We start from the raw sequence: 27704 nt of genomic DNA on the forward strand, positions 1-27704 counted from the left end.
TTCTAAGATAGAAATGACAGAAAAATCACCCCCAAAGAAAATTTTCCAGAATAGTGAAGAAAGGGTCGAAGTAAGAAAAGACTGTCAAAGTTCTTAATGATGGATGGTAAGAAGTAGCCGCTATGCTTGGTTAACAAATAATCCAATGCATGCATTTAATAGAAATGTTAAACTATCACAAGCACCCTTTGAGGACTAACAGGAACTTTTTTTTTTTTTTTTTAAGAGAGAGAGAGAGAGAGAGAGAATTTTTTAATATTTATTTTTTAGTTTTCGGCGGACACAACATCTTTGTATGTGGTGCTGAGGATCGAACCCAGGCCACACACATGCCAGGTGAGAGCGATACCCCTTGAGCCACATCCCCAGCCCCATTGTTCTTAAAACTATATTACAGGCCACTGGCTTGCTAACAGAGGAGGCAGTCTCAGAACCCTCCTGCCCCACACTCATATAAATTTCTAGGGGAAGCTTGCTTCAGGAGCCTGCAACCTGTGTGGTCCCCTTGATTTGACACTCTGCCTTCCACATCCTGAAATCTGAACAAGAGACCTTTCATTTGCATTTTGCACTGGGCTCTTAGGAGTCTTTAACCCTGGCAAACACTAGTGAAGTTTTGCCAGTGATAGGTTGTGGGCAGGGAGGAGGGGTTTCTAGGGAGAAGATGATGCTGGAGTATGAATTTGGGATGTCCACCAAGTTCCATGGGTTGAAGGTGGATTCACCAGCCTGAGGGGCTCCTGGGAGGAGGGGGAACCTTTGGAGGTGGGGCCTAGTGGAGGAAGTTAAGCCATGGGTGGTGTGTCTTGGAAGGGAATATTCAGGACACCAGCCACCTCCTCCTTTGCTTTCCAGGCCACAGTGAGTGAGCATCTTTGCTCCATCACTTACTGCCACCATGATGAACTGTCCTGACACAGGCCCAAGAGCAACCAAAGAGGCCAACCAAGCCTGAAACCTCTGAAACTGTGACCCACGATAAAGGATCCATCCTTTCATGTTCATTATCACAAGTACTTTGTCACAGTAATGGGAAGCTAACTATCATTGGTCACAACTGTACAGCCCCAGAGTAAAGGCAGAGCGTGGAATAGTTGGAAACTGCAAAAAATTCTATAAGGCTGGAGTGAAGGATTGACATTGAGAAATGGCAAAGGGGGATAGGAGAAAAGGTTAAATCAGGAACTACCTAGTTAGCTTTTCAAAAGGAGCTTAATCTTTATCCTAAAAGCAATGGAAAACTGTTGATTCTGCTCACCAGAGGGGGGGGGGGTCCCCCCAACCCCATCCCTGAGCAGGAATGTAGCTGGACCACTTATCCTAGGCTTTTTTGCAATCACCTGTGACATTTGTGTTAGTTCTTCATTGCTTGTGGCCAAATATCTGACCAGAATGACCAGGAGAAGGAGATTTCCTTTAGGCTCACAGTTGCAGAGTCTCCGTCCATGGTTGGCCAGCTCCAGGGCTCTGGACCAGGGATGAGGCAGAGTATCCAACACCATGAAAAGAATCACCATTAGTGTGTTCATGATTTTGAAATAAAGATATGCAGAGAAATTGGAATCTCATACATTGCTGGTAGGAATGTTACATGGTTGGTGGTTCTTCAAAAAGTTAAACCGTGCCTGTAATCCCACCAGCTCAGGAAGCTGAGGCAGGAGGACTGAGAGTTCAAAGCCAGCCTCAGCAAATGGAAGCTCTAAGCAACTCCGTGAGACCCTGTCTCTAAATAAAATACAAAATAGGGCTGAGGATGTGGTTCATTGTTTGAGTGCCCCTGAGTTCAATCCCCAGTGCCCCCCACAAAAAATGTTAAATAGAATTACCTTATGACCAACAATTTCATTCCTAAATCTGTATATGCACAAAACAGTGTATATAGGTATTCAAGCAAATTCACATACATGCACTTTCATAGCAGCACTATTAAAACAACCACAAGGGGGCAAAAATCCAAATTCCCACCACTGGATGAGTGAATAAAACAATTGTGTCATATTCAGGTACTGGAATATTATTCAGTCATAAAAAGGATTAAAATACAGATACATGCTACAAAATGACTCAACCTAGAACATATCACACTAAATGAAGAAGCCAGACACAAAAGGTAATATATTTCATGATTCAATTTACATGAAATATGCAGAACAGGTAAATCCATGGACACAAAAAGCAGATTCATGGTTGTCAGTGGCTGGAGGAAGGTAAGGATAAAGATTTACTGTTTAGTGGATATGGGTTTTTCTTTGAGGCAATGAAAATTGGGGTGACAGTAAAACTCATGTTTGCACAATACTTTTGCACAACGTATTTTGATGGCATTGGACTGTGTAAATGCAAGTGTCATTGGGATAAAAATATCTAAAAGGAATAATAGAGTTGTTGCTATTCAGCCACTTAAAAAATACACATTACAGAGGTCTTATATGCTCAAATTATTTATTATTGCACTATAAGTAGCATGAACACATGCAGGACATAATCATAAGCCTTGGCGAGTTTAAGGCTAGTCATAACTAAGAAGACAGACAATTAATAAATAAATAATGCAACTACCATGGGCAGTTATTGTGAAAGTTCAAAGATGTATACCTGATTATGGAGAATAGGAAAATGTCTTGAAGAAGGTGACATTTGAACTGTTTTAACTTTAAGGGCTGAATGTCATTTGACTATTGGGGTAGGAGGTAGAGCAATACAATACCATGAGGCAAGGTGTCCTGGCTGCAAGAAGATCACAGAGTAGTTCAAAGTTATACAACCATCCAATCTGGTTGTCATAAACACTATATGAATTGGGAACCCACATAAAAAAAGCAGGGGTCAAAGGACCATGACTCTATCCCCTTGTATCCCCAGTGTCTAATTCAGTGCTTAGCATATACCAGGTGAATGGTGAAAGCCAAAGAAAGATAAAATTAAAATGTGCATTAAAGTTTTTTTGTTTAAACTAGAATAGTAGTAATAGTAGACCAGCATTTATTACTACTGTGGCATTCAGGCTAAGGCAGGTGGAATTGCATTGCATGTGGAATGACTGGGAAATGTGTTCGGGGCCATCAGGGGAAAGTTTGCAAGCTATGCTATGGCATCTGTGCTGCACTCATCCTAATACAACAGGGAATCAGGACAGCCTATTGGCCATGACCTGGTTCTGTGGTACAAACCAGTGGGCAGTATGGGGACAGCTGAGTGTGCTGCATCCTGAGATCACACTGGTAAGTTGTTCAGAAGGACCTGTTCAGCTAAAGGCCCATCCTTATAAACTGTAGAGGAAACTTGGGGACATGGAAAGAGAACAACTCTCCACACAGAGGAAGTACAACTCTTAGGGAGATGAGAACCTGCCACAGAACAGAACAGTGTTGGTTTGGTTATGCCTGATGAAGAAAAGGAAGGGGTGGTCAGCACGGAACGTTGGTATACATGCTGAGCAGTCTGCCACAATGACTATGCCCGTGGCTGCCACAGCCTCAGTGCCTTCTTCATTCACCTCCATGACACTCTTGTGCACAACCTTGGACAGACACAGGTCTGTCTCAGTTGACATGGCAGACAAGTCAGCCTGGCCCCGTTGAAAGGCATCGACCATTCCCAAACGCTGAAGCACAGACTTCATTTCATAATCCTCCTGCAATTTAAATCTTGGAAGGAGAACTTCCACTTCAGTATTCTGCAAAGAGGCTGCCTCGGTCCAGGCTATGAATTTCTCAAAAGTCAGGTTATTTTCCACCTGAAAGACCAGAATCACAGGTTCATAGTCAGACTATGGTGGGTATCGACAGACACACAGACATTTCCATGAACATTCCATGTTGACTGCCCACACAGGATGGGCAGCTCCTTCAGCTGCCCGGAAGCTTGTGAGGGCTCTGACCTGTCCACCCCCCACGTGCTATCCCATATGTGACTTCCCTGCAGGAAGACTGTGGCTGCCCCTCCTTATCCATCCACTGTGGATGTGTCATTCTGACAAGTGTCCACGCCCAGTGGATGGTGCTTATCTAGTGGTATTTGTTGGTTTGAATGAGGCTTAGTTCTTCATCACAGTTAGGGAGCTGGAGAGAGGGAGAGCCCATGGAGGCCACTCTGCGCACAGAGATTTCTTAGGGTATCATTGAGAGGATGGTGACTTTCTCAATATATGGATCATACCACAAGGAAGCAAGAAGAGGGATAGGCCATTTTAAGCTGATGGATTGGAGATCTGGTGAAAAGGCGCGCAGGATATAACTGGAATCCTCCCACAGAAATTCTGAGTGCAAAGGACTGCAGCCCCTCCTGACTCACCGAGCTGAGATCCACACCGTCGTCCGGGAGCAGAATGATCATGCTCAGTTCCTTGCCGGCGTAGGGCAGTTCCAACACCTGTGTCTGCACCTCATTCACGTAGCCGATGTTAAAATAGGCTTCCTGACACATCATCTGCACGGGTCTTTCCTCCTCCTGAGAGGAATGAACAGATGAGCACAAATTTAAAACAGTACAAAAAGAGACAAGAAAATTCAACCCTGCTGTGGTCCAGCGCTGCTAGAAATTCATAAATAGTTATCTGAAACATGCCTTATAAAGGGGAAGGCTTAATGCATACAAGTTTCCTCATTGCATTAAATTATATTTTAAGGTATTATTGAATTTGGCAAACTACTCTCAGTTCTACTTTAATTGAAGTTATATCTCACAGTCAACAAAGGCCTTTGCCACTCATTTTTAATAGTTGAAAGCAAGAGATGCTGAATTAATAATGATAAGTTAGTACTAACAACAATTCAAATGAAAGTTTATTTTGATTTTTAAAATAATTGATTAAAAGGCTGGAATGGCTGGGTATGGTGGTGCATGCCTGTAATCCCAGAGGCTCAAGATGCGGAGGCAGGAGGATCATGAGTTCAAAGCCAGCCTCAGCAATGGTGAGGTGCTAAGTAACTCAGTGAGACACTGTCTTTAAATAAAGCACAAAATAGGGTTGGGGATGTGGCTCAAGGATCGAGTGTCCCTGAGTTCAATCCCTGGTACCAAAAAAATTAAAAATAAAAATAAATAAAAGGCTGGGTTGTAGCATGGTGATTCAGGGTTTGCTTAACATGCACAAGTCCTGGGGTTGATCAACAGCACTGCGAATATCACAAAAACAAAACCATGATTATAGAAATGAGACATCATATTCCCTCTTTGTACCTTGCCTTATGTGTGAGATATATATATATATATATATATATCACATTGTTCTGCTTTCCATCTAGGTAACTTGTGTCTACAGAAATTCTTTGTTTCCGGAATGAGGTTAAACCAATATATGCATGAGACTTAATCAAAAGCAGTTAAAGGTAATAAGATGCAAATCATAATAGATAGGAAATTATTTATTCATATGAATTTTTCTAATAAATTAAAAATTCATTCAGATAGATGTTAAGTTTGAAATTATTTTTAACCACTTATACCATATGAAGTTAACCTTTTCTATTGAATTTTTTCATCAGACAAGCACGATTTTTTTTTTTAAAGTTTTTCCTTACCTGGTTTATTTTAAAAGGCATTTCACACGTGCATGATTTGACAAATGGCTCATTCCATGTTCCTTTGAAGTAGATGGCATTGACAAGAACCAGCCTGGCCTGCTTATCAATAGAGTTCATTGGTAGCAAGTCTGGAATTTTACCTTTCAAAACAAGCACAAACTCTGTCAGTTGCTTTTTCTGAATCCGTGGTGAATTAAGCATGAGAACGATGTCTTGGAGATCCAAATATTCTGTTTTCAAATGTGCTGAGTTTGGATGATATGTATAAAAGTCAAAAATCTCAGTTATGACAGACACTAGAAGAGCCACCAAGTTGAAGATGGTGAAAGACTTCTAAGTCACTGGAGGGAAAGCAGGTTGGGACAAAGCAGAAACTTGACAACAGGTTGGAGAAGACAAGTAGGAAAGGAGAGAGGGGCTGGGTAGGAGCTGATGTTACCTGCTGTGGGTAAGAGCAGTGTCAGGTCTAAGGCCCTGTGGTCAGGCCCAGTTCTAACATTGTACAGCTACCTGTCAACATTCCAGAGGCAGCCGGAATGGACGGCTTCACACAAGGGGCACAGGAGGAGTTTCTGGAAACAATTGGAAGAGATATTATGATTGCATCCTCCTGGTATCCCTGGAACAGACAATGATTTGGGTAGGTGAAGGTACTTCCTTCTTATCCTGGATATCAAAGTGTATGTTTTCAAGAAATAAGAGTATTACCTGCTAATTTGCTGCCTCAAAGGGGCACAAGACATAAAGATTCCAAAAAGAAATAGTGGAAGTAATTACTTCTATTTTTTACTATCTCATTTGTTAGCAGAAATAGGGATGTTCCTAGTAGTACATAAGTGTCTGAATGGTTCAAACATCAAACCATCATTGATCTTGAGTACCAAGGTTAGAATGTGTAGTTTTTACTCCACTCGGAGAGTGTTTTCAGTGTGTGGAATTGATCTGGGCTGGGAGAGGCTCCGTGGTTGACTAATCAAGTCGAGGCTTCTCAGTCTAATGAAGGGCACTTAAGTGAGAGATAGGAAAGAAGCAGTAGAAGTCAGTTTCACACATAAAAGTGGGAGGAATGCAGTCCAAACTGACCCCAGGAAGAGGAGGGCCAAGGGCATGACTTGGAGAAGAGCTGGCCACTGATCTTCTCCCAGAGAGGACAGTCAGCTGCCATGTGAACATTACAGGACAGTGACAGTATGTTCTAATGTAAAGTCTGGCCTATGAGGGTTTTTTTTTTTTTTTTGACACTTTTATCAGTCACTTTCATCCTAGGAGAACAGACAGCATTGATCCTCTGGTTTTGAAAACCTGAGCATTGATCAGGTCTTCTGTGAGTCATTAAGGTTCACACACACCATGAGGCTCAGCCAGGCAACCTTGCTCTGACCTCCTGCAACACCAGTGACATTAGCAGTCAGGAGGAGAGGGAGAGGAGAGAGGAGAGAAGGAGAGAGCTGGGGTGGGAGGGGGGTAAATTAACTCATAATACTGACCTTTTGTCTCTTTTGAGACCCAGGTGTTTATATGCTTCCTGGACTTCTCTGTAGCTCTGGCAAAGGACAGCCGCTCCAGCTTCGAATGGTAGAACTGAAGACAGGACTCCTTAAATGTCTTTGGAGAGAAAAGTGTTCAGTGAGGCCATGTTGCTAAATAAAAAATGTCAGTGAGCTTCAAAACATTCTGAATGCTAGCTATAGATATATGTATTTTTTTAATTAAAAGGAACAGGAATATCTCTTAAATCTAATGAAATTTTAAGCTACTAGTTTATAAAATATTGAGGTTTGTAAGGAGGTATGTCCTATTCCCTGAATAACCACAGATGAATAATGAAATGCAATAAAATTTTAGATGTGGCATAATTTGAAATAATACAAGGTATGATTATAGAATTTGGGACTTTATAAAAAATAAAGTTTGCCATATATTTCTCAAGTTATCTAGGGTTCTGTTCCTTTTTTTTTTTTTTTTTTGGAGTCCTGGGGATTGAGCCCAGGGCCTTCAGCATAATAGGCAAATGCTCTATCAAGCAGCTATGTTCCAAGATCTTTTTCCATTTTATTTTTAAGACAAGGGTCCTATTAGGAGGTCAAGCTGTTCTCAATCTCACCAGCCTCCTGCCTTACGCTCCCAAGTGTGCCATCCTGCCTGGTCTCTGGGGTCTCTCTTCTGGGTCGTATATCACCAGGTATTTTAAATACAACTTTTATTGTTCTGCTGATTCAACTTACTGAGAGGAAATCACAGGTCTTCTCTCCAAAGAGCCTGTTGGCTATTCTAAGCAAGTACTTTGAGTTAGGCTTGTTCACTTGGGTGAGAAGCATCTGGAAGCCCTTATGGATGTCTTCCTCTGTGTTTAAAGACATTGCCTGTGAAGGAAAGCAAGAAAACTCTCTGAATTTTGGTCTCAATAAGAATTTGCAAGCAATTTTTTTTCTCAAATACTCCATAAAATTCATCCTTTGATGGGAAGTTGTTCACATTGAGAAGTGACACTGGTGGGGTGGGTGGAGATAAGGGCCAGGTAACTGGTGAGTAAAAGATACGGGTACTTGCACGGAGCTCTCTGCATAGTTTATAGATGAGCATTAGGAAAAAATTAAAAGGGGCAAGAGAGGTTCAGAAAAGGGACTATTCTTAAGTCCTTCATCCCAGGGAGAGCATAAATGTGTCAGAAATAGAGAAAAACTTGCCTCTATAATTTATCATACAAAAAAATATGCGGTTAAAAACACAAAAATCCAAGAAAAAAATTGGACAGGTTATAACAATAATCTTTGAAAAGAAATGAAAGTGTAAAATAATTGATATGATTAATAAGAACAGAGTTCCTTTTTTTTTTTACAGTTTTACTTATTTATTTATTTGTATTTTAAAAGATTTATTTATTTATTGCTGTGCTGGGAATTGAATCCAGGACCTCACCCATGCCAGGCAATTGCTCTACCACTGAACCAATCCCCAGCTAGAATAAATGAGTTCTTAAACAGTACTCTTGAGAGATAATATAAGATTCTTTAATACTTCAAAACAATTGTCACATACTAGGCCATGAAAAGTTTCAATTGACTCTAAAATTACAAATTACACAGTTGACACAGTTTATATTCAAGGAGCTCAATGTAGTAAACTTAAAGTTAATAGCACTACAAATAAAATACCAACAATGTGGAATTTCAACCTACTAAGTAATTACTGAAAACACTTTCTAAAGAAATAACTCCTGTATGTAACAGCCAAATAACAAGTTGTTTATTCTAAATAAGTAATTCTCTTCTAAATAAATGATTCTAAAGAGTTATTTAAGTTGCTATCCTAAATATATGACAGATGATTTAGAAAATAATCAAAATAAATATTATATTACCAGACCAAAGAATTTGACCAAAGATAGTTAAAACAGCATTGTTTTCATATTACTAAGGAAATAATGAAATAACAAAACTTCCAACTCATGATGTTAGAAAAGGTGCTGAAAAATTTCCCCTAAGTAATTTAGGGGAAAATATAAAATAGATAATGAGCCTAAGAACTGGTTCTTTCAAAGAAAGCACACGTATCCACATAAAATAGACATCAGCTATTGAAAAAGATAAAGAAAAAAATTTTAAAAATTACCCACAAGGAAAGTTATAAATGAAAAAGAAATTACACAGAAATGGATACAGAGGAAATGTTAAAATAATGAAAACTAGATCATCAAAATGTAAATTATGAATCACCACATAAAAGCCCAGAGATATGAACATGGGAAAAGCTTGGTCAATGGGCATTGAGTTACCACTAGGAACAAGAGTTCTGGTAGCTGAAGTACAGTAGGTGACTATAGTGAGAAGAATGTGTTATGAAATTAAAAGAAAGAATGTTCTATGCTTTCACCTCAAAGAAATGATAAGCATTTGAGGTAATAGATCTGCTTACCTTGGTTTGAACATTACACAACGTTAAAACATCACATAGTTACCCCACAAATGTGTAAAATTTTCATGTTTCTGTGTATCATTTAAAAATACATTTTAATTTTAAAAATCCGCCCCCCCCCACACAAAGGGTAAACATACAAAGAAGAAACAATGAAATATAAAATTTTTAAATGGCTTAGATGATCTTTGGAAATAATTTTTTTTCTAATATTCAACAGCTATATTTCTCATATACTACCTACACACTGCCTTATAGAAAAAGGTAAAAAGCAATTAAATTCATTTCATAAAGTTTATAGATTATTGAGAAGAAAATCTGTCAAGAAACAGAACAAATGCCACTGAATTGTAGGTTTAAAAATTATTTAGGTGGCAAATTATGTGTGTATTTTATCACAATTGAAAACTGAAAACTGAAAGCGATTTGACCCAAGACTGTGATATCACTATTATAGTAACAGCTAATTCATGTTGAACATTTGCTTTAGATGAATCATCTCAATGAATCCTCCCATTAATTGAAGAATATTTGTGAACATGAAGATACCATTGATCATCAAGTGTAAAATTTAAAGCCAAAAAGAGGATATGAAACTAGAAGAAAATACTTCACATTCTCAGATGGCTGTCTCCTCAGAGTGGGTCCTCAGGGACTTTTTCTTTTCTAGTTTTCTTTTTTAAGACTTTCATAATGGTGGCAAGGATGTGTGTGGGGGGGAAGGTACACTCATATATTACTGGTGGGACTGCAAATTGGTGCAACCACTCTGGAAAGCAGTATGTGGATTCCTCAGAAAACTTGGAATGGAACCACCATTTGATCCAGTTATCCCACTCCATGGTCTCTACCCAGTCATTCCACTCCATGGTCTATACCCAAAGCACTTAAAGTCAGCATACTACAGTGATGCAGCCACATCAATGTTTAAAACAGTCCAATTCACCATAGTTGAGCTATGAAACCAACCTAGATGACATTCGACAGATGAATGGATAAAGAAAAGGTGGTATATATACACAATGGAATATTACTCAGACATAGAAAAGAATGATTTTATGATTCTTGCCAGTAAATGGATGGATCTGGAGATTACCATGCTAAGTGAAATAAGCCAATCACCAAAAAAAACAAAGGCTAAATGTTCTCTCTGATATGTGGATGCTCACACACAATGATGGGGTAGAGGGAAGAATAGAAGTTCAGTGGAGTAGACAAAGAGGAATGAAGGGAAGGGAGAAGGGATGGGAATAGGAATGACAGTAGGATAAATTGGGTATAAATATCCTATGTTCATATACAAATACACCACCAGTGAAACCTCGAATCATTTACAACCACAAGAATGGGATCCTCGTTACAATAAGTTATACTCCATGTATGTATATTATGTCAAAATACACTCTACAGTCTTGTATGTCCACAAAGAACAAATAATAAAAAGAAAAAAAAGATTTTTATAATGGCTGTTTACCACTTATAATACAAAGGAAAACCAAGAACCTTTAAGAAGATTTCTGCAGCCTTACAGTTGCCCTGCTGGTTATAAGCAGCTACGTCTCACGAGCACTTGGTTATTATTCAGTTGAACCCTGGAGGCATGTGGATCTCCTTTTGGTAATAAACACTACATCATTGGTTTTCTATAGTCACCCTCCTGTGTAGTGGTCACCAGAACATCCTGCTCCTATCCTACTGTGACTTAATACCCATTGACCATCGGTTCTTATTTCTTCACTTTCATTGGCAATTCCTAATTCACACTTTGTTGGGAAGCATCTCTCAGTGGGTGTAAAACCTAGAAAAAGATCCCAAGACATAAGCAGAGAGAACTTCCTCTATGCAAAAACCTTCACTCCTTCATCAGAGCAGCGGAATTATTAAAATGAGCAGTCATTACTGAAAAGGGCCCTCCAGGAAACAGAAAGTCACACTGCGTCATCAGCGCCCAAAAGTGTGAGCAAGGGTAGAGCTCAACAATGACACGAGCTTTTAGGCTTTTTCTCAGGCACCTGTGTCTTACTACCCCCATCCCAACCCCCCATCCCCCCAACCCCACCAGGCAAAACCTTCAGAGGCAGGAACTGGTTCTTAATCATTTCCAGATGTTCATTGAATGCTTGTTCAACTAAACTACTCCTGCTTTCATGGTCTGTGCATGTGATTAAGTGCATGCCAGGCGCATGCTTTACCACAGAGCTACTCCCCCAGCTCTGAGCTTCATTTTCTAAACAAACTGCCAGGCAAAGTTCTGAGAAATTCTCCAGATTATTAATTGGGGAAATTATTCATGCCTGCCGACAAAAATAAAAATGTCACTGGAGGAGACTTCTTGTCTCTCTCCCCTCCTTCCTCTGCACCCCCTCCCTGAAATGGTCCAGGCTCACCCCTCCTTCCTCACCAGTTCTGGAAAAACTGAAGGAAGAGACAGGAGACAACCCTTGTAGACTAGTTCCTCCTCCTGGGTGACAGGAAAGCTTACCTGAGCCATCTGGACCTTGGTGTTCCCCTTTGCCCCCAGGAGCACCATGGCCAGGGCAGAGGAGATGCTCAGGGGAGAAAAAAACACATTTTGTGAAGGTCTGTCTTGACACAGCATCTTCAAAACCTGGATGGCAAAGGTGCCATTTGCTTTTGAAAGAGAATCCATGATGCAGGGTCTGGGGGCAAAGAAGACAGAGAAACACAATGAAATGGGGCTGAGGACACTGTGTGTGGTCTCTGCTTGGCTTTCATTTATCTTATGAATTCAGAAACTTCGATTATTAGTGCCAGCAACAGACATGGGAGTAGATTATGCACGTGAGGAAGGAGCTGGTCCCTGTAGAGCAACACACTGGCAAGCAAGGGAGAGCAGAAAAGCATGCAGGAAGAACAGCAGGTGACAGGTCAAAGCAAGAGCAGGGAGGTGGTAGGTGTGAAGCCAGAGGAGGTGGAGTGAAAACACCAGTGGGCAGCTCTAAGCAGTGAGACCCTCCCTCACCAGGGGATGGACTTAAGCCTTGGGAAACCTCCCTGACTCCTTCACATTTCTCCAAGGTCCCCCCAAACCTATTGTCCAGGCCTGCCTTCAGACCCCTCCCAAATCTTTCTACCCCTTTACACATCTCCAGCCCCTGTGACCCTGTGCCTAGTCCAGACCACCTGGCTCCTCTCCAGAGCCTCTGACCTCCCTGCCCCTGAGCTCTCCATTGCAATAGCCCCTGTTCACTAAAATGCAATTCAAGTGGCCTGGGGAGCCTCAGGACATGGGCTCAGAATGTCAGGACCCCAGATGGACACACAGCATCCTGAGAGAGAAGTACTTTCTTGATCCTATGAGCTCTCCTTTAAAACTCCAGTGGCCCTAGGGATAAGCTCAAAAATGCCTTTTCTAAATGGCTTCCCATCTGCCTGGCCCCATCCCCTGCTCCAGCCTCTACCTTCCCTTATCCCCCCATCACCTCTGAGCCTTGGCAAACATTGATAACCAACTTAAAAGGCTCCTTATCCCATCTCTGTCACCAGGCTCAAATCACTCACCTTTCCTTCCTAGGCTCAGCACCAGGAGACCTCTGATGTCTATTCTAGATCTCCCTCCTCCCTGACTCTGACTCATCTCTCCTTATAGTAGTTCCTTGCCTCATCCATTGTTGGACCCCCAAGACTGGCTGCTCTCTGCAGGAAAGGTGCCTGGCATCCTGAGTCTAAGCACCTGGATGCTCAGGAAACAGCAAGAGCTCCATCAATTAGGGGGAAAATCTCAGATAAATAAAGGGTGCTAGGATTTTGAACTGGAGACTGGGGATTTTAAAAGCACAGAGAAACAGATATTTTAGTATATGAAATGGAAAAAAAAAGTATTATATGAATCTGGAAAAGGAATTGCTGTTTCACTTATTTTTGTAATTTTCTAAAAATGAAAACTACACATCTCCAAATCAAGATGACAATAAATTGATTTCCCAATAATTTGAGGAAAAAAAAAAAGCACAGAGAAGAGGTAAGGCAGAAGTCAGGCTGTGACTCCCTGAGGAGAGAGGAGAGGTGAGAAAATAGGGCCAGTAGGTGGGAGCTGTGCTGGGGCATGGACACTCACCAGGGTGAGGGCCAGGGCCTGCAGGGTCAGGCAAGAGGCAAGCAGAGAAGGCAGGAGTCTGTGCAGTGACTTTGTCTTATTGACATCATGCTGCCTTTCTCTGAGACCAGCACTAAGCAAGGTGACAGCTGTGATTGCCCAATAAGCTATTTCTGTAAACCCAGAGATGGTACTGCCTTCTGGGGTTCTCTTGTTTGCTCAATCCCCTGTCCTCAGATCCCACCTTCCAGGGGTGGCCTCAGGTTTCCAAAACTTGTCTCTCCTGGTCCCCTGTCCTCACTACCAGCCTCAGCACCGCAGCTGCCTCAGGTCTCAGTGCTGCTAGCCTGGTGCAGACTTCCAAAGGCAGGACCAGGCGCCTGCAGCTGTGTGTGTCTCAGGTTCAGTTGGGGCCTCAGCAGGAGGAGAGACCATTTATCCCTCTGCTTTTCCTGCGGGAGTTTCTGACTTCCAATCTGCAGCTCCAGAGAAGGCGCCCCGGATGACCTGGGTGAAGGGCAGGCTAGGATCTTCTCCTTGCCCAGGGATGGGTCTCTAGCGCCCCTTGCCTTTCTGTCACTCACCGGTCCGCACTGGAACACCACGCCAGACGCCAGGAGTTGGGGCTGGAGTTGAGCACTTCATGCTCTTTACAAGATTCTGAAACCGAAAGTGCTCTGAGCCCGACGACAAAAGGCTGACTGTCAGCAAGGCTGACTGCAAGGGGCATTGGCTGGGAAAACACAACTGGGGCTGGGCCAGGGCAGAGAACCTAGAACTCTGGGCTTTCCTGCTTCAGAAAGCAGAGGCAGAATGGCAGGCTGGGTTTTTAGGGGAGGAAAGTCCTGTAAGTGTATCGTGAGCCTCCTCCCTGACACAAAGGAGGGATTCCCCTGGATGGAGTGTGTCTGTTCCCCTTATAGGTTGTTGGTGATGGGAATGGTAGGGAGGGTCCTCAGAAACTAAGAGTAGGACTACCGTTATGATTCAGTTATACCGCTCTTCTCCGTGTAGGAGAAAACAATGAAATTGTTATAAACCAAATCTTGAGTATAAATCTTTGATATCCGAAGAAGAATCACTTGACTTTTTAAAATATTTGGATGCAAAGAAAGAAAATTCCAAAATTACCTGTAAGCCTGATACAAAGACCACAGAAAAGCTATCATTTTGTCAACAGAAATTTGGAAAGCTTGTAGAAACCAAATCTTTTCCTGAACAGAATTACAGTGCTGGTGATCTAAATGTAGTGAGATGTTTTTTGAAAAACAAAAACAAACAAACAAACAAAAACAAAACACACATGGTACAGGAAAAGGTCTCTTCTTGAATAAAAACAGGAAAAAAAAGTTATACATACAGCTTTTACCCTATGAAAGGAAAATCTGGAGATGTTTGAAGTGGTAGATTTTTCAGCTATTAAACTTGGAGTGATTCCTTCGGATTTTAGTTATGCAGGCCTTAAAGACAAGAAAACTGTCACCTGTTGAGCAATGGTTGTAGAAAACTGACTTCAGGGAGGTTGAAAAATATTGGAAAAAAAATTGAAAAGAATGAATGTCCCTTAGACTTGGACAGCTCAAAGGGAATCACTTTGATATTGTCATCAGAAATTTACAAAATCACATAAATGATTCTGGAAATCTGAAAAAGAGAATTTTGAAGGCAATAGAAAATGTTAATAATCAAAATTTTGTGACTTACTATGGACCACAGAGATGTGGAAAGGGAAGGAATGTTCATACAGACCAAATTGGATTGGCTCTGCTGAAGAATGAAATGCTGAAGACCATAAAATTATTTCTTACACAAGAAGACATGGATAATCTTATGAATAAAGCAAAGAAATATTTTCTTCAAACTGAGGATGCTAAAGGCACACTTTGACTGATGCCTGAATTCAAAGAGAACATGGGTTAGAGCCATTGTATCACTTTCGCATGACAGAGTAGGGTTATATCCAGGCCTGGTTCTCTTTTCCCCATTTCATGGGTTCTTCCAATACTTGGATACAATATTCTATATCCAAAGAATCAATTTGAACAGTGGTACCTTGAAATACTTAGCAGACATGGACTACAAACACGTAGGTTTAACGTACCTACTCTGAAAAGGAAGATACCAGAATGCTATAGTCGGATTTTGAAACATGCCCATCACCTCTCATACCAATGGATGGGAGATTATGATGCTAAAATGAAAGCTTCTCACATCAATGAGTCAACTTGATCTCTTTTGATCTTCAGGCTTCATGTTATGCCACAATTTGAGGGAAACAATAAAACATAATGTTTAAAAACTGATGTCCTTAACACATATAGGTCACTCTGAAGGAAAGTTTCTATTTTAGGGTGCTTCAGTGAACTTTTCTATGTTATAAAAGTTCCAATTTTTTAAAAACAATTAGGAATGTATATCACTGTAAGCTAACACTTAAAAAAATTGTGAAATAGAATTCATATCCTCTACCTTCTTCCTTAGAATAGAGATGAAACTAAGTTGTAATGAAATCATTTGTGGTTGGAGAGAAACATAGATGAAGCATTTGCTAATTAATAATGTCATTCATTCCTCTTTTGAAATTATTGCTCATAACTATATATAAAGAAATTATCCATCTTTATGATAACTAGTCCTTTATGAGATAATATTTGATAAGGCTTAAATAAATATTTTCATATAATTTTCATATATTAGTGTATATTGACCCCTAACTTTTGGGTTATTATTTGAAACACACTTTAGGGTCAGATTTGTGCTCAGATACAGCTCTGATAATTTACCAGTGACTTTGCATATGTTATGGAATCTTTTGGAGAATCAAGACAATTTCATCTTCATAAGTGATAAGTAAGAGGATTATTTCTACTTTTTCTGTTGCTACGAGAAGAAAACATTCTGCCCATTGGAAAAACTTAATGTTTGTTGGTTTCACTGTTCCATATGATGAAACATTCATTATATCAGTTAAGTTGTGTATATGTAGGGCACTAGGGATATAGCTCAGTTGGTAGAGTGCTTGCCTGAAATGCATAAGGCCCTGGGTTCAATCCCCAGCACCCCGCCACCCCACACACATTTTTTGGGGGGAGGCCAGGGGATGACTGATATGTATTAATTGGAAAGAGAAGTATCTGAGCATCCTTTCATTGCATCATATCATGATGAAATCTAAAAAGCAGTATGGAATATTATATATCAATAACATGGCACTTTTATCTACGTAAGTCAGTCTAACTACTTAGGAAGTGTTAGCATAAGAAAATAAAATTTAAAAGAATGAAAAAAATACTGTGTGCCTTGCAAAAAATTTGCTTGAGTCAGTATTTTTATATATATTAAAATAAATTAAAAATAATTTCAAGGACTAGCATTAAATAACTACTGTAAGTAAAATGAGATATACCAAATTGATGACAAACATGTAGTTACTAAAAATGGTGATGAAGGACTTAGTAACATTAGATAATATTGCTCCATAAGAGCAGAACACAGGTATTACAAATACAGTAAGGTGCTGAATTCAAGTATTACAAATGAGAGGTGTTGGCATGCCGATTGAGAGCACAAATATTGGAAACAAACTCTCCTAGTTTGAACCCTGCGTCTGCTAATTATAGCATTGGGAAAGTTATTTAAGTTTCTGTACTTCAGTTTCAATATTCACAATAGGTATGTTAATATAGACATTACTTACTACATAGGATTTTTGTGAGGATTTCCTGAAAGTCAACTAATATACTAATATGTAAAGTAGCTTTAAGAAGTGCCTGGCACTTATTATTAAATAAATGTCTTCAGGTGCAATTTTCGAAGAGAAAAAATATTAGAAAATGTTCTATTAATATTATGGAGTGTTTGATTTTTCTTAAATACTAAAAAGTTACTGTTGTTGGCATTCTATAATTTGTCAATAAATAAATCTCAAAACAAAAAATTGGATATTATATTATCATTTTTAAAATTGCCTTCACACTTTCAGTGTTTATTGAGAATTAAATAATAGTTTTCAGGTAGTAAAATTTTTTCATTAGAAAAAATGTTTTAACTTTATTTCATGACATAAGTTATATCCTATAAATGTAATTAGAAAATGAGTTATATAAATTACTAAAATCCTAGTTTTCTTGTAATGATGAGTAGCTATTTGAAAAAATGAAAGGAATGAAATTTGCTCTTTATTTTCTTTGCCTCTAGATGGCACTGTAATCTTAGACATCTTATTTATTTATTTATTTAGTAAATACTTCAGCCGTGCATGAAGAAAGGATCACTAAATTTATTTCAAGCCATTATAAAGTATATTCAGATATTATTCATGTGAGAAATAATTTATTTACCAATAATATTTGCCTTGATAATTTTTGTTCTGCAGTTTAGGGACTTTGTTTTGGACCAACTAATTAACCAGTCACCCAGGTTTTTAAACTTTTTATGGGGTTCAGATCTTCATAAGCACAACCACTGGTTTAGTTTTAGTTTCCAAGGTTTATTGAAAAATGAATAATAGTTCTCCTGGATTAGTAAAAGGAAACAATTTTTAATTCTTTTTATCAAGATAAAAACACCTGGATGTTTTATCAGTTGTAATAAACTAAAAGTTACCTGTAACTTTTGATCCGACTGTCATGTACTGAGTGTTATGCCAGTGTCTCTCATTTTATCCTTCCACCCACCCCATGGGGAGGAAGCATCTGCCACCATCTTTCTGTGGATTAAAAACATATCTGAGTGCTTTACTGATGTATTTAAGGTCAAAGAAGATAGTATATAGTTGAATTTGATTATGTTTCCTAGATCAGTACTAATTCATCTACCCAATATTTGCCTTCTGAAGACAATTTTTTAAGATAATAAGTTCATGTCTGCCAGCTTAATATTGCCTGCTACTAGTTAATAGGCATATTGGAGTATGTCTTGAGAGAAACAAGATTCCTTTTGAGATTCTGTGAGTAAAATAGACGTAAAAGAGATCCTTCAGGAAGTTTCCAAATCATTTTGCAATATTTTGCAAAATATGTTGGGATTTGTATTGTAATGAAGTTCAAAATAATTATTGGTCCTAGGAAATTATTTTAGACGAAAAACCTAGCCCAATGTTAGATGTCACTGGAAAAGCCCAGTGAGAAATTTGCTGAGTTCTCTTTTAGTCATCTCATCAATCTTTCTGTTTAAAGCTGATGATGCTAATTTGCATATATTAGTAATGTTTGCTGATTTACTCTGTTAGGAGAAGCAGCTAGGATCTCATACTCAGGCATATCAGTAGATAGCAGTACCTAACTTGAGATCACTTTGTTTTATTGAATGTATTTTTCCACTTACTGTGTATTTATGGCAAATGATTTTGGTGTCCAGTCTATGTGATAATACTGTATTTCCTTTAAAACTAAATTTAATTTTAAAAAGGAAAAATTAATTGAAATGTATTCAGTAAATAAAAGTGAAAATATAGCAGTAATTATGACAGTAATATGAGAACCATTAAAGGTTTTTTTTGTTTCTTTTTTTAAATTTTTTTTATTAGTTCTAATCAGTTATACATGACAGCAGAAAGCTTTTCAATTCATTGTACACAAATGGAGCACAACTTTTCATTTATCTCTACACGATGTAGAGTAGATTCTCATCGTGTAGACTCTACATAATGTAGAGTCACACCACATGTTCAGTCATACATTACCTAGGGTAATGATGTTTCTCTCATTCCACCATCTTTCCTACCCCCCATGCCTCCTCCCCTTCCTCCCTTTCCTTGGCCCAATCAGAGGTAGTAGTGATCATATATGCATATCCAAATTCCTTCATTCTCCCCCCACCCCACCCTCCATTATGGATCAGCATCCACTTATCAGAGAGAATATTTGGCCTTTGTTTTGTTGGGACTGGCTTACTTCACTTAGCATGATATTCTCCAACTTCATCCATTTACCTGCAAAAGCCATAATTTTATTGTCTTTTAATGCTGAGCAATATTCCATTTTGTATATATACCACATTTTCTTTATCCATTCATCTATTGAAGGGCATCTAAGTTGCTTCCACAGTTTAGCTATTGTGAATTGAGCTGCTGTAAACATTGACATGGCTGTGTCACTGGAGTATGCTGTTTTTAAGTCCTTTAGGTATAAACTGAGGAGTGGGATAGCTGGGTGAAATAGTGGTTCCATTCCAAGGTTTCTGAGGAATCTCCATATTGCTTTCCAGATTGGCTGCACCAATTTGCAGTCCCATCAGCAATGTATGAGTGTACCTTTTCACTCACATCCTCTCCAACACTTATTGTTGTTTGTATTCTTGATAACTGCCATTCTGACTGGAGTAAGATGAAATCTTGGAGTAGTTTTAACTTGCATTTCTCAATTACTAGAGATATTGAATTTTTTCATTTATTTGTTGATCGATTGTATATCTTCTTCTGAGAGGTGTCTATTCAGATACTTGGCCATTTATTGATTGGACTATTTGGTTTGTGTGTGTGTGTGTGTGTGTGTGTGTGTGTGTGTGTGTGTAGCTTTTTGAGTTCTTTATATACCCTAGAGATTAGTGCTCTATCTGATGTGTAAGTGGTAAAAATTTGCTCCCAAGATGTAGGCTTTCTATTCACCTAATTGTTTCTTTTGCTGAGAAGAAGCTTTTTGGTTTGAATCCATCCCATTTATTGATTCTTGATTTTATTTCTTGTGCTCTAGAAGTCTTGTTAAGGAAGTCAGGGCCTAATCTGACAAGATAAAGATTTGGGACTACTTTTTCCTCTGTTAGGCACAGAGTCTCTGGTCTAATTCCTAGGTTCTTGATCCATTTTGAGTTGAGTTTTGTGAATGGTGAGAGATAGTGGTTTAGTTTCATTTTGATGTATATGGATTTCCCAGCACCATTTTTTGAGGAGGCTATCTTTTCTGCAATGTATGTTTTTGATGCCTTTGTCTAGTATCAGATAAATGTATTTATGTGGGTTTGTCTTGTCTTCTATTCTGTACCATTGGTCTACATGTTTATTTTGGTGCCAATACAATGCTGTTTTCTCTGTAGTATAGTTTAAAGTTGGGTATTGTGATGCCTCCTGCTTCACTCTTCTTGCTAAGGATTGCTTTGGCTATCCTGCATTTCTTTTTTTTTTTCCAAATGAATTCATGCTTGCTTTCCCTATTTTTAAAAGGAATAACATTGGGATTTTAATTGGAATCACATTGAATCTGTATAGGGCTTTGAGTAGTGGCCATTTTGACAATATTAATTCTACCTATCCAAGAGCATGGGAGATCTTTCCATATTCTAAGGTCTTCTTCTATTTCTTCTTTAGTGGAGAATGATTAAAGTTTAAGAAATACTGGTGTAGTTGAGAATCCTTGAACTCAGAAACAGATGCCAACAGTGCTTTGGTAAGTGACTTTAGTAACCCACTGAATTTTTCTTTGTTAAGTTTCCATTTTGTCAGTAACAGGTAATGTTATGTAAAGCAAATTATGAAAAATATACAAATTCAAGATACTATGAATAGAGGTAGTAGTGATCATCTTAACATGTTACTAATAAAGAATTTATTTTAAAAAATCTTGTGAAAAACTAAGAATAGTGTCTGGCCCTTAGTAAATTCTCAGTAAATTTCAGCAAGTGTTCTTATAGTTAATAATACCTTTCTGTGCTCTCTGATAAAATTCATAGAATAAAGTATTTAATGACTTTCCATTGGCAGAAACATAAGAGGAAACAAGGAGCACACTAGACACGTGGCCAAACCAGCTTTTATATCAGACCCACTCTCAAGAGAATCCATGGACTCAGAATTGTCTTGGTTTGAATGGAGTAATGATTTTGTTCATTAGGTTGGAACCTAATGAACCTAGTAAAAGTCTCACCAGGGCCCATTTCTTAATATCTTAAAATGAAATTACATTCAACATTAATTTCAAGGGCATAGATAAACCCCACTCAAGCCCTAGAGGAATATTCATTTTTCTATTCACATAGGAGACAGTTAAAAAAAAAAAAGGTAGGGTTTCCCTTGGGACTGAGCAATTATTTCCCCCATTTCCTCCTGGAATATTTACCACTTATGCCCTCTTAAGGCAGTATATTAGGTAGGATGCTCTTACATCATTGACAGGTACCACTTGATATCCAGAGGGGAAGGCAATATGGGTCTACTTTAAGCAGCTTGAAATGTATGAAATAGGTACCCCCTAGGGAGAAAGGAGATAGAAGAAATATTTTAAGAAATTATCACTAAAAATGTCCAGATTTGGTTAAAAACTATAATGCTATTGGTCCCAAATCTCAACAACCCCCAAACACAAAAGACACAAAGAGATATACTCCAAGGCACATCATAATTCAATTGTTCAAAACCAAAAGTCCAAAGTGATTCAGTAATGCAAGACTGGTTCAATGTTAGAAAATCAAGCAATATAATTCATAGTATTAACAATCTGAAAGAAAATATGATCATCTTGAAGGTACAGAAACAGCACTTGATAAAATTGTATATCATTCCTGCTCTTAAAAACCTTCATCATCAGTTTGGGGTTGTAGCTCCAGGGAAGAGTTCGTGCCTTGAACATGTGAGACATGGGGTTTGATCCTCAGCAGTACATTATAGATAAATAAAGAAAATAAAGTTATTAAAAAAAGCCCTCATCAAACTAGAAATAGAAGGAAACTTCATCAACCTGGTAAAGAGCATCTATGAAAACAAAATAGCTAATATCATAAATAATGACGAAAGTTGTGCTGTGCTATAGGTGCCACTCTGTGAAATAAAGAGAGAAAAAAAGGAGTGGGGGATAAAGTCATTCAAATTGGAAATAAAGAAGAAAATGCTCTTTATTATCTGGAGATAAAATTGTCTATATAGGAAATCCAGTGAAATCTATTTTGAAAAGCTACTGCTAAGTGACGTTAGCAAGTCAACAAGGTTGAAATACAACAAAGAAAAATCATATTCCCAGCAACTAACAATCATAAATTGAAATAAAAAATAACACCAATTATAACAGCATCAAAAAAGCAAGATATCCTTGGAATGAAACCTGAGAAATGATGTGGAATATGCATCTATACATTGAAAACTACAAAATGACTATGAAAAATTAAAGAACATGCTACAAAATGGAGAAAAATGTCTGGTTCGTGAGTTTGAAGTTTAAATATTGTTAAGCAGCTGCTCTGTCCACTTTCATGTTTAGATTCAACACAACAGCAACAACAACCCCATCAGGCATTTTTACCTATGGACAAGCTAAATCTCAAATTCACAGGGAAATTGAAAGGATCAAAAACAGCCTAAACAACTTTGACAATAATAGCTTCAGAGGGATCCAAATGTGGCAGCACTACCTGTAATTCAATCTACTTTTGAGCACAATTCATGAACAAAAAGATCTAATAATTTGGAATTCAGTAAAATTATAAAAGAAGGAGACTGAGACCCCAAAGCGTGCCTCACTTTGGAGCACCCACACTCCTCCCTCTGGGTGCATATCCTGCTCTATGTTTGCTTTCTTTGAGTAAATCTCCTAAGTAATTCTCAACTTGTTCATCTTCTGATGCATCCTGAAATTTCCTTCTGTGGTATAAATCCAGAGCCTGCTTGAGCTGAGTTGAAGTCTCCTCTCTTCTGGGGTCATCCTCGGGGCGCATCCTGTGACAATTGCATGATTTCTGTAAGTGGGTGAAGTGATGCAAGGAGGGGAGGGAAAAAGGGCTTGAAAAGATGAATGTTTTGAGTGTAGTGAATATGTTCATTATCTTGATGGTGGTGATGTTTTACTGGAGCATATAATGTCAAAATTCATTGAATTGTACATTTAAGTATTATACCTTAATAAAAATGTAACAATATGTTTTAAATATTAGAGGAGGGGATGAAATAAATAAACCTTTCAGTTGAAAGCTTTGCCATGCTCTGGATCTTCTAATGAATAGTATTACATGGGAAATCTGGCCTATGAGTTTTTGTTGACACCTGTATCAATAGGAAACTTGTGTCCTAGGAGAATAGACAGCATTAATCCTCTGGTTTTGAGAACCTGAGTATTGATCTTATGTGAGCCCATTAAGGTTCACACACACCATGAAGATCAGCCAGGCAACCTTGCTCTGACCTCCTGCAACACAGTGACATTAGCAGTGAGGAGGAGGGGGAGAGAGGAGTGGCTCTTGATTCTGACCTTTCATCTCGTTTGAGACCCAAGTGTTTATATGCTCCCTGGACTTCTCCATAGCTTTGGCAAAGGACAGCATCTCCAGCTCCGCATGGTGGAACTGAAGACAGGACTCCTTAAATGTCTTTGGAAAGAAAAAGTACAGATGGCCAGGTTGCTCAATAAAATGACAGTGAGCTTCAAAACATTCTGAATGCTAGCTGTATGCTTTTCTTAAATTAAAAACATGATCAGATCTTAAACTACTAGATGTTGAAACATCTAAGTTTCTAAGGAGATATGTCCTGAATAACTGGAGATTAAAAAGGAAATGAAATTTTAGACATGGCCAAATTTGAAATAATCAAGGTATGAATAAAGAATTGAGGTCTTTATAAAAAGTTTTACTGTAAGATTTTCAAGATCTCTAGGATTTTGTTCATTTATTGTTTGTTTTTGCAGTATTGGGGATTGAGCCCAGGGCCTTGAGCACGCTAGGCAAATGTTGTACCACTAAGCTATCTCCCAAGGGAGTTTTTTTATTTTGTTTTTGAGACAAAGGTGTCACTAGGTTGCCCAGGCTGGCCTCTAACTCTCCATCCTCCCGTCTCAGCCTCCCAAGTATGCCATCCTGCCTGGGCTTCAGGGTCTTCAGCAATAACTCAACAGGTATTTTAAATATGACTTATTGCTCTACTGATTCAAGTTACTGAGAGGAAATCACAAGTCTTCTCTCCAAAGAACCTATTGGCTGTTGTAAGCAAGTACTTTGAGCCAGGTTTGTTCACTTGGGGAGAAGCATCTGGAAGCCCTTGTGGAGTCTTGCACTGTGTTTAAAGACATTGCCTGTGAAGGAAAGCAGCAAAACTCTCTGAATTTTTATCTTGGTCTCAAAAAGAATTTGCAAGCAATTTTTTTCTCAAATACTCCATTAAATTATCCTTTGGTAGGAAGTGTAGTAGCACCCCCTTCCCCACAGAAAATCTTAACTAAGCATCTCCAGATATCTTCACTATAATTGATCTTAGGCCTATCAGCAAAAGGATCTCTGCAAAAGAGTTCAATGTAGTTAAGCTTTGTATTTCCTGTTGCTCTACCTTACAATCATTAAATTTGGCCACACCTGAAAGAGATCAGCACTTTAGGTGCTGAACATCCCTTTACTAGTTTTTCACAAACATTTATGGACTACCTAGTATAGTAACAATAACACACACACACACACACACACACACACACACACACACATATATATATATATAATAGTTTATAAAAGTTTTCAAGGAGGAAGTGTGTTTGTAAATGCAAAGTATGATAAAAAAGACAGATACCTTAATAAGGCCTCTGGCCTTGGGCCAGAGCTTCATGGAGACATCTATATTTCAAAGGTAAGAGAAGATGTTACTAATTAGGCTCCATGGTAACAGCTGGCAGGGGGAAGGAAGAAAGAGGAGAAGCTCTCCCCTTCTCAGGGGCTGTCGTTGAAGGGTTAACTTGCCCAGAACAGTGAAAGGATGGCTTTTGTGTGAACTGCTCAGATTGTGAACTTCTGAGCCTATCCCCCTACACACTTGGTATAAAGTTCTGAAACTGTCTGAACTTGGGGTTCAGGGGGAGTAATTGTTTACAGGGAGAGCTATTCCCTCTGAACCTGGCTGCAACCATAAATAAACAATAAATATGCTTCCTGATGCCTTTGGTGTCTTGCCTCCTCCTGCAACAGAAGTAGTTTCTAATTGAGACATAGTTTATAGATGAGCAATAGAAAAAAAATAAAATGGGCAATAGAATTTTAGAAAAGAGACTATTCTTAAGTCCTGCATCCCAGAGACACCATAAATGTGTCAGAAATAGAGAAAAATTTGACTCTAAAATTTATCTTTCAAAAAATATGCAGTTAAAACCACTAAAAATTTAAGAATGGACAGGAATGCAATCATAATGATAATCTTTGAGAGTATAAAATGAGCAGCATGATTAATAAGAATAAATCAGTTCTTAAACAATATGCTAGAGAGATAATATATGTATATTAAATGACATTTTATGTTTCTAAAAATAAGAAGAGTTTGAATTAACTTTGAAATACACAAATAACACAGTTTATATTTAACAACCTCAGTGTAGAAAAATAAAAATCAACAACACTTGGGTTATTTGTTTTTTTGGTGTTTAGCTTTTTGAATTCTTTATATACCCTAAAGATTAGTGCTCTATATGATATGTGAGGGGTAAAGATTTGCTCCAAAGATGTAGGCTGTCTGTTCTCCTTGCAGACTGTTTCTTTTGCTGAGAAGAAAATTTTTAGTTTGAGTGCATTCATTAATTGATTCTTGATTTTATTTCTTGCGCTTTAGGAATCTTATTAAGGAAATTGGGGCCTAATCCCACGTGATGGAGATTAGGGCCTACTTTTTCTTCTATTAGATGCAGGGTCTCTGGTTGTCCTTGATCCATTTTGAGTTGAGTTTTGAGCATGGTGAGAGATAGGGGTTTAATTTCATTTTGTTGCATACAGATTTCAGAGCACCATTTGTTGAAGAGGCTATCTTTTCTCCAATGCATGTTCTTGGCACCTTTGTCTAATATAAGATAATTGTAATTTTGTGGGTTAGTTTCTGTGTCCTCTATTCTGTACCATTGGTCTACCAAACAAATAACCCAATCAATAAATGGGTCAAGGACCTGAACAGGCACTTCTCAGAAGATTGTGCTTTCATTTATCTTGCAAACTGAGAAACTTTATTAGTGCCTTCAAAAACCATGGGAGTAGATTCTGCATATAGGGGAAGGGTTGGTCCATGTAGAAGAGCACACTGGCAAGGCAAGGAAGAACAGAAAAGCATGCAGGTAGAAATGGAAGGTGACAGGTCAAAGCAAGAGCAGGGAGGTGGTAGGTGAAGCCAGAGGAGGTGGGCAGATTTATGCAGTGAGACCCTCCCTCACCAGTGGATGGCCTTGGACACTAGCCAACCTCCCTGATTCCTTCCTATTTTTCCCAAGTCTCCCAGACATATTGTCCAGGACTGCCTTCAGTCCCATCCCAAATCATTCTACCCCTTTACACATCTCCAGCCCCTGAGACCCTGTGCCTAGTCCAAACTGCTTGGCTCCTCTCCAGAGACTCTGACATCCCTGCCCCTGGGCTCTCCATTGCAATCATTCCTTGCTCACTAAAATGCAAATCAAGTGGGTGGGGAACCTCAGAACTTGGGCTTCCCCCATCAGAACCTCAGATGGACAGACACACAGCATCCTGAGAGATGCTCTCTTGATCCTATGGCCCCTCCCTTAAATCTCCAGTGGCCCTGGGGATAAGCTCAAAAATGCCTTTTCTAAATGGCTTCCCATCTGCCTGGCTCCACTCCCTGCTTTAGCCTCCCATCTCTCACAGCCTCCATCTCTACCCTCCCAGATCCTCCAAATCACTTCTGAGCCTTGGTAAACAGTAATCATCAACTTAAAAGATGCCCTACTCCACCCCTGTCACCAGGCTCAAATCACTGTTCTCTCCTAGGCTCAGCACCAGGAGGCCTCTGATGTCCTAGTCTAGAGCTCCCCCTTCCCCCACCCTGACTCATCACTCCTTATTGCAATTCCTTGCCTCATTGATTGTTGGAGCCACAACAGGAAAGGAGTCTGGTATCCTGATTCTAAACACCTGCAAGTGTGCTCAGAAAACAGCAAGAGTTCCATCAATTAGGGGGAAAATCTCAGATGAATAAAGGGTGTTAGGAATTTGAATTAGAGATTGGGGATTTTAAAAGCGGTAAGAAGAGGTAAGGCAGAAGTTACGTTGTGACTCCCTGAGGAGAGAGAGGAGGTGGGAAAATAGGGCCAGTAGGTGGGAGTGGTGTTGGAGCATGAACACTCACCAGGGTGAGGGCCAGGGTCAGCCAGAGGCAGGCAAGAGGCAGGCAGAGAAGCCAGGAGTCTGTGCAGTGTCTTTGTCTTGTTGGAATCACGCTGCCCTTCTCTGAGGCCAGCCCTATGCAAGGTCCAGCTTCACCACTGACAGCTGTGATTGCCCAAGAAGCTATTTCTGTAAACACAGTGTGGCACCAC

General features: G+C 39.1%; 1 protein-coding gene and 2 pseudogenes across 3 annotated transcripts; 2 read left to right on the top strand and 1 right to left on the bottom strand.

Moving 5' to 3' along the window:
- The window catches only part of LOC113177849 (dnaJ homolog subfamily B member 6 pseudogene), a 60830-nt pseudogene that overhangs the window by 525 nt on the left and 32601 nt on the right, over positions 1-27704 (top strand).
- On the bottom strand, positions 1939-27599 carry LOC113177850 (serpin B9-like). 3 transcript variants are annotated; one of them, XM_026382364.2, is made up of 7 exons: positions 27515-27599; positions 11923-12100; positions 7751-7888; positions 7013-7130; positions 5523-5665; positions 4294-4449; positions 1939-3736 (listed from the first exon to the last, which is right to left on the bottom strand). In XM_026382364.2, exons 2-7 carry the CDS (start codon positions 12088-12090, stop codon positions 3332-3334), a joined length of 1128 nt encoding a protein of 375 aa, XP_026238149.1. In that variant the 5' UTR covers positions 12091-12100; positions 27515-27599; the 3' UTR covers positions 1939-3331. The 3 variants fall into 3 exon arrangements, with proteins under 3 accessions (XP_026238149.1, XP_026238148.1, XP_026238147.1); XM_026382363.2 differs by lacking the exon at positions 27515-27599 and adding an exon at positions 13519-13592; XM_026382362.2 differs by lacking the exon at positions 27515-27599 and adding an exon at positions 14082-14199 and having other exon boundaries at positions 1940-3736.
- Positions 14889-15539, top strand: LOC113177848 (pseudouridylate synthase PUS7L pseudogene; annotated as a pseudogene).

Source organism: Urocitellus parryii, chromosome 8 (assembly GCF_045843805.1).
Source record: "Urocitellus parryii isolate mUroPar1 chromosome 8, mUroPar1.hap1, whole genome shotgun sequence".
NCBI classification, from domain to species: domain Eukaryota; kingdom Metazoa; phylum Chordata; class Mammalia; order Rodentia; family Sciuridae; genus Urocitellus; species Urocitellus parryii.